The sequence below is a fragment of the Salvia splendens genome, chromosome 13 (genome assembly GCF_004379255.2).
Source record: "Salvia splendens isolate huo1 chromosome 13, SspV2, whole genome shotgun sequence".
NCBI lineage: Eukaryota > Viridiplantae > Streptophyta > Magnoliopsida > Lamiales > Lamiaceae > Salvia > Salvia splendens.
In genome coordinates, this window is record NC_056044.1 from 26,864,503 (window position 1) to 26,878,387 (window position 13,885).

The 13,885-nt window shown below is 42.0% G+C and overlaps 1 protein-coding gene and 2 pseudogenes across 1 annotated transcript; all 3 read left to right on the top strand.

Annotated features, from left to right (window-relative positions):
• Nucleotides 1-662: 662 nt before the first annotated feature.
• Nucleotides 663-1,622, top strand: LOC121760800 (annotated as a pseudogene).
• A 6,433-nt stretch (nucleotides 1,623-8,055) lies between these two features.
• LOC121760801 lies at nucleotides 8,056-10,133 on the top strand (annotated as a pseudogene).
• Nucleotides 10,134-12,902: 2,769 nt separating this feature from the next.
• On the top strand, nucleotides 12,903-13,885 carry LOC121761273. Its single transcript, XM_042156918.1, has 2 exons — nucleotides 12,903-13,052; nucleotides 13,327-13,885. Exons 1-2 carry the CDS (start codon nucleotides 12,954-12,956, stop codon nucleotides 13,699-13,701), a joined length of 474 nt encoding a protein of 157 aa, XP_042012852.1. The 5' UTR covers nucleotides 12,903-12,953; the 3' UTR covers nucleotides 13,702-13,885.

The following is a 13,885-nucleotide window of genomic DNA, read 5'->3' on the forward strand; positions in this document are numbered from 1 at the left end:
AAAAAAATTGTGTAGCCCAACTATTTATCTGTTTACCAATAATATGCTAATATGTTTAGCGGCTGAGAAATTAATGATGTAAATCTTCCATGATGGTACTTCATACTATACAGATTCTGTAACTCATCCTCCCACGTTACTTGCTGAATTTGTTGAGGACATTGGATCTGCAACGTGCCTTAGAATATTTTGCATCTGCACTTTCTTGTAAAGGTATCTTTTCCGTTTACAAGTATTCACAGTTAAAATCTATCGCTCATATAGAACACATATTTGCTGCTCTTCTAGTATACAATTCCAAGACTACTAAAGTTGCATGAATTTGTTATAAACAAAGAATTATAAGTAATAGGTATGCACAAAGAGTGTATATTGAGGATGGAATTTTTTCTCTTAGACTCGTCATAAATGACATTCCAAATAGTTAGTAATATCTGTCTCTTCATTCTTCCCATCTTTGGTGAGATTCTGATGCCACTTTTTTCTCTTGCATCCTCTTTTATGTTTGATCAAATATACTCTAACAACCCTCTTCCCCAAAATTTGTGTTTTTTCATTCAGCATAGTACAACAACTCTCTTTGGGTATGCTGCAGCATGATCATGATCAGTAATCAGTTTAATTTTTACTTGTTTCTGCAAAATTTCTGAACTTTCTGTAGAATGTTCTTTTGCACCATCTATCTTTTACCCAAAAGGAAAAGATGGTTTTTTTCGTTATCCCACTTAATGAGTGTTTCCACTTCTTGATGTGATGCTCAAGATACTGGTTTCTCATCAGACGATAATGGGTTTCTGGAATCGTGCGAATACCGCGAGTTGCAGCATTATCAAAGCCCTTGAGACTCTGAACTTAATGAGGGATAATGTTCCGGATAAACTTACCGTTTATGACTATAATGCCATGATCAGGTATTTCTTAAAGTCGGGTAGTGTGGCGTTCGATGAGTTGTTTGAGGTTTACAGTGGGATGAAAAGATTTGGGCCAAAGCCCAAATCTGTTAACTTATCAAACACTCTTGAATGGGTTCATTTCTGTTGGAAGATCGAAAGATGCAATGTATATTACAGACGAGATGATGGCATGTGGGTTTTCCCCTTCATTTACAATTCTGTCAAAGTTGTTCAAGAAGCTACTGAAAACAGAAAGTGTAGTTGATGCTGTTTTGTTGCTTGAGATTATGTTTAGTGTTAACTATATTCCAAGTCAGTATGACATAAGTGTCTTGATCCAAGGTCTTTGCCATGTAGGGATGGTTCAGGTCGCAATTCCATTGTTTGTGAAGCTTTCGGGAAAGGGCCACTTTTGTGGGGAAATTATTTATAATCCCATAGTCTGGGCTTTATGTAAATCCAATCGAACTTGTGTTGCTTTAGCTTTTTTGGTTTCTTAGAAAAGAAGGGATTTGTGCACTCTGTTTACTCATATACTGCATTGGTTCATGGTTTTAGTAAGGATAGGCTATGGCGAGAAGTTTTTTTCTATTTAGAGGAAATGGAAAATGTTGGTTGTAAGCCTAGTCTAGTCACTTATACAGTACTTATTAAGTCTCTTTGTGATGATGGGAAGTTGATGTGGCACTGAACCTTTTAGAAAAGATGGAAGAGAGAGGATACAACTAGGCACGCACAAGGGTCGGGAACCGCCGGTTCCGGGCCCGAACCGGCGGGTCAAGGGTAAACATGCCCACGGTTCACGAACCGGCGGTTCCGGTTCGGAACCGCCGGTTCCGGTTCGGTCGTCTTCGGAACCGGAACCGAACCGTGAGGCTATTTCACGGTTCCGGTTCCGGTTCGGAACCGCCGGTTTTCCGGCGGTTTTGGCGGTTCCGGTTTTCGAACCGGCGGAACCGCCGGTTCAATTTTTTATTTATTTTTTTAAAATTTGAAATTTGGCTTTATACAATAAATCGGAACAAGACAATGCATAATTCAAGCACAAATAAGACGAATAAGGAGAAAATGAAATAAATTTTATTGATTTTGAGTTGTAACGGACAACGATACATTACAATTTACAATACATAAGTATACAATACAACAACATACAACAATATAATATAATTTACAAGTGTCGTCGCCTCATGGGACTCGGAAGGTAAATAAAAAAAACATGAAATGGGGGGGAAAAAGGAAAAATTGAAAAGGGCTTGGGATCAACTTAAACTTTCAAAGTTAAATTTTTCAAATTTAAGTTGAGTTGCCTACGTATCCACAATTTTATTGAGGAATCAAAGCCCACGTAGTTCTCTTACCTTAGGATCAACCATTTTTTCTTGCAAAATGTTGCCCATTTTCTAAGCATACACATATCAGCACGCCATATACACATTGCTGCATTTCTAATAGGGGCAATTTGATCTTCCAAAGCAATCAATGCATCTCGAACACATTGATTGCTTTGGAAGATCAAATTGCCCCTATTAGAAATGCAGCAATGTGTATATGGCGTGCTGATACGTGTTTGCTTAGAAAATGGGCAACATTTTGCAAAAAAAATGGTTGATCCTAAGGTAAATTGTACTTGAAGATCATTAAAATATATTCCTCATTTGATAAATATCTTATTGGTGAAAAAGTGGGTATCTTTGAGGCAGATGGTACTGGAACACAAATTTATATATGGAATCTGGATGATACTTCAAGATCATATATAAATTTGTGTTCCAGTACCATTTGCCCCAAAGATATCCACTTTTTCACCAATAAGATACATATCAAATGGGGAATATATTTTAATGATACATTACAATTACAAATAAAAAAACATGAAATGGGGGGGAAAAAAATTGAAAAGGGCTTGAGCTCAACTTAAACTTTCGAAGTTAAACTTTTCAAATTTAAGTTGAGGTGCCTACGTATCCACAATTTTATTGAGGAATCAAAGCCCACGTAGTTCTCTTACCTTGCTTACCTTTTTGGTCGGCTGTGCTCGCCGTTCACCGCCCCCCGTCGACTCATTGCTAATGTTGAGTGCTCTCGCTTCTGACCTCGTCATCGCCATCGGAAGAAAATTCTTCACCATCACTCTCTACACGGAAGTCGAAATCCGGCTCTTGTGCTCTCATGTCTGCCTTTGCCCAATCGTCAAGTAACATAGTGGCTTCCATGTTCTTGGCGGAGAGATTGCTCCTTCTGTCGTCTAGGACACAACCGCCGACACTAAAGGCTTGTTCAACGGCGACGGTGGAAGCGGGAACGGCGAATATCTCCTTAGCCATGATGGAGAGTATCGGAAACTCTTTGTCATGTGTTCCCCACCAATTAAGGACGTCAATTTGTTGAGTAGGAGGACCTGCATCTTGAAAAATAGAGCGCGATTCCAAATATATATCTAATTCACTAGTCGCTCTAGTCCTATTGGTTGTAGTATCGTATAGATCTTGCAATTGTGATACTACGTCGGGATCAATCATGATATTGGTAAAATCCCCTCCACCAAAATCAAATGTAGACGGACTAGGAGGAGCACGTACCTGGTGAGCGGTGTTATACCGCATTTCATATTCCGCGTAGAGAGAACGAAGTGCACTATCTAACCTTAGTTTGATTTCATCAACATCCGGAATACTTAGTTCGAAGCATTCTCCTCTTGTCAAGCCCATTTCGCGGAGTTGAGAAAAATCCAAAGCGTGCAAACAACCATAGTACATGTCTAAAATTTTATAAACACCATGCAACTTCCACTTTGGATCCAAGCATTTTGCAATCAAAAACACATTTGGAATACGTGAAAAATATTTTAACCATTTTTCAACCATGTAAAACAAAATAGCCTTCAACTCAACGAATTGAGTATTTTTCACACAAGTTTTAAAACCAATTGCCACATGCATGCAATGCTCCAAAACGCGCACAGAAGTAGGATAATAAACTCCGGATAACTCAACAGTGGTATTTTTGAAAGCGCGAAATAATCGAAATAAATCCATGTTGTGGTCCCAACAAGCGGGTATCAAAATCAAATCAGAAGGAACATGAGGACAACTTCTAAAAAAATCACATAAATACTCAATGTGGTTCAAAGTCGACTCCAACATATCATATGTCGAGTTCCAACGAGTTGAAACATCCAAACGAAAGTTGGTGTACCTGCATTGCTTACCATGACAATATCTCTTCCAAGCTCTACCAATAGGAGCTTTGTTATGAATCAACTTCACAGCAGTTCTAATAGGATCAACATATTTTTGCCACAAATCGATCGCATCTTGAACACACAAATTCAAAATATGGGCAATACATCGCACATGAAAATATTTACCATCAATAACAGGAGAACATGCACTGATTAGTTCATCTATGCTAGCAGTGTTAGCGCTAGCATTGTCAAAACCAATAGAAAAAATTTTATTGATCAATTGAAATTCATTCAAAACTTGAATGATCAATTGAGCAATTGCTTGTGCAGTGTGTGGTGCGGGAAATTCCCGAAATGCAATCAAACGTTTGTTTAAAGTCCAACTGTGATCAACGAAATGCACAGTGATGCCCATATACGAATTTTTACAAAAACAATCAGTCCACACATCAGAACAAATAGAAACTTTATGCCCTAAGTTAATAATAAACGTACCTAATTGCGCCTTCTTTTCCACGCATTGTCGAACAACGGCCCGAGTCATTGAAGTTCGACTCAATTTTTTTGCAGCGGCATTATAAACTTGCCGCATACTCGACTCAAAAGCATCGTTATCAAAAGCATTGAATGGAAGATGTTTCATAACGGCAAATCTAGACATCACATTAAGAGCATTTTTGTGATCATATTTCAAAAGAGTATTGCTACACGTACCTGATGTTTGGGATGAACCCGTCCCACTACCGGTCCCGACTCCATGTTGAAAGTTGAGTTGAGTTTGGGTTGGAGCGATACCAAACTCGACCGGATGCGCTTTCTCCATGTGACGGGTAAATGTACCGTATCCTCCACCCCTTCGGAATGTGTATACGTTTTCGCAATAGTTGCAATACACATTATAAGTGTTAGGATCATTACTATCTTGTACCTTCTTGAAGTGTTTCACCATGATGTTGGAGGTTAAAGACCTGTCAGCTGGTCTAGGAGGTTGAGGAGGACGAGGTTGTCCACGACCACGCCGACTCCTTGGTGGTGGTGGGGGTGGCATTTCTTGAACCTCTTCTACCTCCTCCCCCTCCTCCTCGTCGTCATCATCATCATCGTCTTCATCAACATTCACAGGGGTTGGACTTTGTTGGGAATAGGCACCGCGACCGGGAGCACCACTACCGGTGCCAACATAAGCATCGCCTTGGTATTGAGAGCGAGAGAGAGCAATAGCATGTGCCACATCTTGCTCTTCTCGAGCCTACAAAATAATATTTGTATTGTAAATACAAAATAAAATTATGAACAATAATGTAATGTAATTCAAAATTAATTAAATTAGTAGATAATAAATATTAACCTGCCACTCATCCATGTTCATTTGAGAAATTTCATCAATAACGGATCTCCGAGATGGCCTCTTGGCCTTTCCCTTTCCCTTATCAACACGACCTTCTCGGGATGAAGACATATTGCTATATAGAAGTAGAAATGTAGAAATATGGAATAATATTTTTTTTTTTAGCAATTGAGAAAGGAAGACAACTTATAGATAGAACTACGGGAACAAGTATAAGTGTATAACAATGCGTAATAAGAGTAGCACTTGCGTAATTAAATGGAAGCACAATAGCACAAATGAGAAATTGGAGACAAAGAGAGAGAATTGGGAGATTGAAGAGAAAAACTCTTATTAACACAAGAGTGGGGTGAATGTAAATGAGGATAGAGGGGGGTATTTATAGATAAAAATGAGGGGAAAATGGAAGAATTTCGAATTTGAAATTTGAAAAAAAAAATTCAATTTTTGCAAAAACCGGCGGTTTTTGGCAGAAAACCGCCAGAACCGCCGGTTTTCCGGCCAAAACCGCCGGTTCCCGGGCCGGAACCGCCGGTTCAGTCAACGAAACCGTCTGCAAAAGCTGCGTCATATCGCCTCGTTTCTCGCGCCGCATCCGGAAGCCCTGAACCGGCGGTTAACCGCCGGTTTTCACGGTTAACCGCCGGTTAACGGCCGGTTAACCGCCGGAACCGGCCGGTTTTTCAGCTGAAAAGCTGCCGCCGGTTCCCCCATCAAAATGCCTCGAAATTAGCGCCCGAACCGGCGGTTCGGCCGGTTAACCGCCGGTTCCGAACCGTCCGGAACCGCCGGTTCGGTCACGGTTCCGGTTCGAAATATCTTGAACCGGACCGCAACCCGAATTCCGACTGTTCCGGTTCGGAACCGGAACCGGCGGTTCCGGTTCGGCGGTTAACCGCCGAAACCGGAACCGGTGGGCATGTTTAGTCAAGGGTCGAGAAATCCATGAACCTGAATCGGCCCGCCTAGCTCCCGGCGGTTCTGGTTCCGGTTCAAAGAACCGGCGGTTTACGCGGCGGTTCAAAGAACCGGCGGTTTACGCGGCGGTTTACGCGGCGGTTCTTGGTATTGAGTTTCGTCTAACAATCAACAATTATAGTAGAATTGTCAAAAGTTTCCCTCATTTAGCCGTATAGAGAAATATACTTCATCGGCTAGAGTATATACAAATACAATTATGTAATTGTATTTGCATATTTTTAAAGTAGGAATTAATGGGAAAAAAAAGAAATAAAAGAAAAAGGACTTGAGCTCAACTTAAATTAAAAATTTAAGTTGAGGTGCCTACGTATCCCAATTGCTCATTGCATTAGGGAATCAAAGTCCACGTAGTTTCTGACCGAAAACCGGCGGTTTATGACCGGTTTTGCAGGCCTAAACACTGACCCTACGACCTAGCCTCTGAAAAGTTGCCGGAACCGTCGGAAACCGGCTCCCGAACCGCCGGTTTACCCCGACAAACCGCCAGTTAACCCCTCAACCCGGCGGTTTACCCCGCAAACCGCCGGTTCCAACGGCTATCCTAAACCCCTACGCGAACCCTACGAACCCCTAACCTACGAAACACTGTTCGATCCTTTGAACCGGCGGTTCGAACCACCGAACCGCCGGTTCACGGTTCAATATATCGCCGAACCTGAACCGGCCCTTCCGACCCTTCAACCCGCCTGCCGGTTCAAACCACCGGTTCCGGGCCCGGTTCCGGTTCATGAACCAGCGGGCCCGAACCGCGGTTAACCGCCGGGCCGGGCCGGTTTGTGCATGCCTAGATACAACCCTGACTTAGTTGTATAGTTCTCCGTGAATTTTGCAATCAAAGGTAGAGAGATGACCGGTTTTGCAGGCCTAAACACTGACCCTACGACCTAGCCTCTGAAAAGTTGCCGGAACCGTCGGAAACCGGCTCCCGAACCGCCGGTTTACCCCGACAAACCGCCAGTTAACCCCTCAACCCGGCGGTTTACCCCGCAAACCGCCGGTTCCAACGGCTATCCTAAACCCCTACGCGAACCCTACGAACCCCTAACCTACGAAACACTGTTCGATCCTTTGAACCGGCGGTTCGAACCACCGAACCGCCGGTTCACGGTTCAATATATCGCCGAACCTGAACCGGCCCTTCCGACCCTTCAACCCGCCTGCCGGTTCAAACCACCGGTTCCGAGCCCGGTTCCGGTTCATGAACCAGCGGGCCCGAACCGCGGTTAACCGCCGGGCCGGGCCGGTTTGTGCATGCCTAGATACAACCCTGACTTAGTTGTATAGTTCTCCGTGAATTTTGCAATCAAAGGTAGAGAGATGACATTTATGGTCTTATTCAACTTATTGATCATAAGGGCTTGTCACCTGACATGTATACTCATGCCGCGTTGGCGGGAGGCATGTTGAAAAGGGGCAATGTGGAGTTCGTCAATAAGTTGTTGCTCAATATTATACTAAGACACTGCTCTGTAGATACTGTCGTTTACAACATATATCTGCATTCCATGTGTTGTAATAGTAATTCTGGAGAAGCTTTGAGTATGATGGAAAAGGTTTTTAGACCTACAAATAGATCATACAACATATCTTAAGTGATTGTGCGAAGAGGAAATATTTACGAACCTTTGAAGTTATTTGATTGTATCATGTGGCCTAGCAATGGACCTGATTTGATTTCCTTGAATACAGTTTTGTCTGCTGCATGTAAACTAGGAAATTCAACTACTTGTTCAGAGAATTATGTGGCAGATGGAACATGAAGGAATAAAGCTCGATGTTGTGAGCTTAACATCACTGATTCAGTATTGTTGTATAGTTGGCAAAATAACAGACTGCATAAGGCTTGTGGAGTCCATGGTGATCAATGGTCCCAGACCTAATACACTCACTGTAAACACCCTTCTTATTGGACTCTGCAAGAATCAACTACTTGGATTAGCAGAAACATTTTTCAACTATTTTAAACAGATTGGAGTTTCGGCCGATACGACTACATACAATGTTCTAATCCGCGCTTTCATACATGAAGGAAATGATTTGATGGTAGGTGAGCTCTCAAGGGAAATGTCTAGCCATAAATTGAGGCAGGATCTTGGCACCTATGGTTGCTTTGTGAATGATTTATGTAGAAGAGGCGAGAGATGGGATGCCCAAGTTCTTGGGGAAGCGCCACATAAGTTTAAGAGTGCAGTTGAAGCCGTCAAGAAGCTTAGAGAGATCCCTGACATAGGTGATCAATTGTTGATGGTGATGCTGTTGTAACCATGAACATCCGGGCTGATCGGATGGGCCGTACTTGCTAAAGCACTTGAGTATGAGAAGTTTGACAAATTTTACAGGGTTCGTTACCCTAAAATCCACTATGCTGGAATGCTTCAGTTCGATGGGGAACTTCCAAACAAGTACCTTGTTTCTCCTCCAGAAATGGACAGAACCTCTGGGGAATATTTGGTGCATAACGGTATTCGCACATTTGCTTGCAGGTAAGTCGAGTGAATCTTACTTAATTTTACTGAGTTATCCTATCAATAAACAAATTGCTATATCAACTGTTTATCGAGTGAAAATGGAAGCTTTTGCATTTTTGTATGCTGGGGTTTTCCATGGTGTTCTGCAGTGAAACACTTAAATTTGGTCATGTCACCTTCTTCTGGAACGGAAACTGCTCAGGATACTTGAACGAGAAAATGGAAGAATACGTTGAGATTGGAAGTGATAGTGGTATCACATTCAATGTCCAGCCCAAGATAAAAAAGCCTTAGGAATTGCCATTCTTAGCCGCAAATGGGACCAGGTAATCTAACAATGTCTAGCTCTTTGCCATTCCCTGCTCCACACAAGAGAAAAAATGTTGATGCAACAATTGTGGCTTGCAAGGCTGCTGATCAAGCTGTCAAGGTAATTACTACTATTTCATAAGGCGTAACTCTTTTCATTTGCATTTCCAGCACACGAAATTTGCCATTTGAACCAAAATGGATCCAAGATAATATCTTTTTCTTCACAAACCTGATCTTCTGTTAGGCAAATAGTGGTTTTGGTAAATCAACGCGTTGGAGTTTTATGCCTTGTTTGGTACCGTTGCTAAATTAGTACGATTAAAACAAAATATTTTTATTGAGTTGTTTGGTAAGCTAGATTATTTAGTAGATTGAATTGTAAACTGACATTTTTTCCTTTGAAAAATACAATAAATTTCCCTCATTTTTAGCATTAGGATTATAAGTCATGCAGATTTTGTACTTCTTACAATGTAACCGACCTATTCATAACCCAATTTGCCACACCATTCATCAGCTGGGGTGACTTGCTGATTATTTTGATTTGGTTCAGATGATTCTTGATGCAATCGAGCAAGTTGGTGGGATCTACGTCGTTACTGCAGACCATGGTAATGCCGAGGACATGGTGAAGAGAAACAAGAAATGCGAACCTCCACTCGACAAGAATGGAAATATTCAAATCACACACTTGAACCTGTAACTATTCTTCATTCTTGTTTGTCATCTACGTCACACAATTGAAGCCATATTCTGATGCATATATTGCCTAATTCTGTCAGGTTCCTGTCGCAATTGATCACCCTGGGCTCGCACCCGGTGTCAGATTCCACGCCAACGTGCCCACCGGCAGACTGGCAAATGTGGCTGCAACTGTCATGAACTTGCACGGCTTCAAGGCCCCTAGCGACTACGAGACGACCCTCATCGAGGTTGTCAGCTAGCTAGACGAGACAGAGACAGAGCGCCTTGTTGGAAATATAACTTGAGGTGTCCCAAGTATGTTGGGAAGAGAAGGTGTGAAGTCCCAACCTATTGGGAAGAGAATACCATTTATAATGTAGAGTTCCAATAAATATATTTCGTAGGTATATTTATATCTAGAGTCCTATAAATACCTATGTATTTTGTATCAACAACAACAAGACAAATCAATCACAATGTAGTCTTCAAGAGTTCATTAGTTTTATTTTCCGCATTTTACTTTTCAACACGCCTCTTTGATTTTGATCAGTAGAAGATGTGAGATAGTAGTCAGTCATCTAATGAGTTCAAATAAATCACTGCTAGGATTTAACTTCCTAGCATCTTTCAGGTTTTGATAACATGTATGTGATTCGAGAAAATCGCGTATATAGGCCACTTGGCCTTTAAAATAACGTAAATGTACCCATTTTATTATCAATTCCATTTATGGGAAAACGCCGATGAAGTTGGCGTGTTTATAAGTAAAAACGCCAATAGTATTGGCGTGTCTTTACGCAAAAACGCCAACTATGTTGGCGTTTTATACTTGTGCCGTATTTTGGGCGTATTCTTTCCAATGATCATTACGTTAAAACACGCCATTGGTGTTGGCGTGTATTATGTAAAACACGCCAATGACATCGGCGTGTTTAAAAGCAAAGACGCCAATAACATCGGCGTGTTTAACCGAAAAACGCCAATTTGAGTGGCGTGTTTGAACAGACTGATATACCAGCAGCCTCCACCCCCAAATCGCGAAAACATCACAGCAGCCTCACACTTTGCGATTTTTCTCCAAGCAGCGCCAATCTCCGCGAATTCGCCCTCCTCTCCGTGATTTCGCCCTCCATTCATCAATCGGTGCTATTCTTCCCCAGATTCATATATTTTCTTCGGTTAGTATGCTTATCTTTTACATTATTAGAGTAATTGTTGGATAGTTAGCTAGGGTTTGTAATGGGTTGTGAATTGAGTTGAAATATTATGCATTTTGGATTGTTTGAATGACATTAGTGTTGATTATTATGTTGGATTATTTGGATTTAAGTGAATTTATATATAAAATTGATTATAAACCTAAACCCTAGGGTTGTTATAGCAAAAAAATTGGGCAAATTGATTTGGTTTATGTGGGTTTTGGTTGATGTATATTGTTAGGCTGGGCAATTTGAAATTGGACAAATTGAATTTGTTAGGTTGGACAAATTTGTAATTGAAATTGTCAATTTTGTGTAGATTAATTGTGTTATGATTTTGGATGTGAAATGTTGTGTAGGTGAATTTGTATATTGTATGTAATTATTGAAATGATTTATGTTTGGTAAATGTTAAATTTGGATTATGAATGTTGTGTAGGTAAATTATGGCATCATCTTCGACTTCTGCTCGTCGGCTTGCGTGTGGTCCTGCGGATCCTTCTGTACTGTATCTTCAGAGACAACACGTCTCTAATAACATATGGGCAGGAGTTCCATCCGAATACGTACGCTGCCGACGATATGAAGGAATAATTTTGAATGTTCCCATACATCACCGTGTTCTAGCACTAGTGGACCAGATGGGGTTCGGCGGTTTATTGAGGTGTGGTCAGCCAAAGGAAATTGACCACCATCTGATCACCGCTTTGATTGAACGTTGGAGGCCAGAGACTCACACGTTTCACTTCCCAGTCGGTGAAGCGACTGTAACATTGGAAGACGTGGAGGTTTTATGGGGCCTGAAAGTTGATGGAGAGGCTGTGACGGGTTACATCCCCCCGACACAACCGGGATATTGGCAGGACAGATATTTGGATTTTCTAGGATTCATACCGGACGCATCCGAGTTGAAGGAAATGGCTTTTAAGCAGACAAGCTTATCGCGTCAATTGAGGATTGAGCTGAATGATGAGCACGAACACAACATATATGCTCAGCGGGCTCGTATCTACTGTCTGCTATTACTTGGTGGTCTGATGATCCCGAATGCCACCGGAAATAAAATTCCGTTCTTCTACTTGCAATTTTTCATGGATATAGAACGGTGTTCTACCTATAGCTGGGGTGGTGCGACGCTTGCTTGCTTGTACCACAATTTGTGTGAAGCTTCCGTTGCTAAGAGGACGGATGTCGGGGGAGCCTTAACTCTATTACAGCTGTGGGCTTGGGAGAGAATCCCAAATATTAGACCGAGGATGCTAGATCCCGTGCATACAGACTATCTACCATGTGCAAGCGCGTAAGTTGTTCACTAATTCATTTTTTAAGCTTTATGTTCATCAATATTCGTGTTATTCGCTCATAATTTACATTTTGTAGATGGAATGGTCCGACGTCATATGTAAAAGCACCCGGACATTGTATTGAAAATTTCCGAGATCAGTTCTCCATGATGCATGCCAACCAGGTACTTCATATACTTATAAATTGTTTTTTGTTTGTTGTTTTTTATTGAAATTAATTTGAATAAATTTGTGTTACATGTAGTTTATTTGGATGCCTTATCTCCAACGGCAGTTGCCGGAAAGTTGTGATGCCGGTCGTCCTGTATGGATGTCGATAACAACGCTTATTTGCTGGAATCTGGCTGAGCCACACCTGCCACACCGAGTGTTGCGCCAATTTGGGATTGTCCAACCGTATATCCCGCAACTCCCCCGGTTCCACGGTACTGATTTTGCGAAACAGGATCGCCGTGGAAAAGCTGGTCGAAATTGGGTTGATTGGCACGCCAATTATATACAGGAGTGGGACTACAAGCGCTTTTTGGTGTGGACTGATCTGGAGTACAGTGATGAGCCTGTTGCAACCGAAGAATATATGGATTGGTTTCGGCAGATAACTGTGGTGTATTTAACCAAACCCGGCGTGTATGCTGAACAGGGCTTCCACGAAACGGCATCTTCTCATAGATTCGCGGTAAATTATTCATACTTAACCAAACCCTAGTTAATTACCCGGTCTGTGGGGATACCATAATAGCTTTGTTAGCTCTTGTGTTTTGTATCTCTCGTGCGGACCGAGTCACTTTTGGGCTCGTCTGATGTATGTTCTTTTGGCGTTTTTTGATAAATACAGGTTGGGGGTCCGCCTTAACCCCCCGCCGTGATGGTGTTTGAGGAAAAAAAAAACCAAACCCTAGTTAATTATTTAAATTCATATTATGATATGTATTTAACTTTGATAATTGTAGGTGGAGACACTTCACAACGTGCGCCACTTTCTAAGTGGCCAAGATACGACAGAACATCCGGCTTTGGGAACCATTTCGAGGATGATTGAAGAAGGACTGCGGATATCCGGGGAGGCTGAGTGGATGGACTACCGTCCTTCGCAGCGCTCTGCAATGGACGTGGACGTACCCGTAAGGCAAAAGGCAAAACGACGAACCAAAAAGAAAACCGCCTGCGGAGAGTCGTCATCTCAGCCCGTACACCGCTCCGATGACGATTTTGTGGAACCACCTCCACCTAGATCTGCAGTTCGAGGCCGTCATTCTGTCAGCCACACCGGTGGTACCGGCGACGACATTGGCCTCAGTGATGTCCCCACTTCTCCACCACGGTAGTCTGTGCAAGATGACTTTTTTGGGGTGGATCTAGAGAACGCTGTTGTTCAAGATACTCCTCCCTCAAGGATCCCTAGATCTACATCCAAAATTGGGAAGGGGATACGGGGTTTGTTTATGCGGAAACGGCGAGATGATTAAACTAATTTGATACTTTCTATTGATATTGGTGGTTTTTCATTGA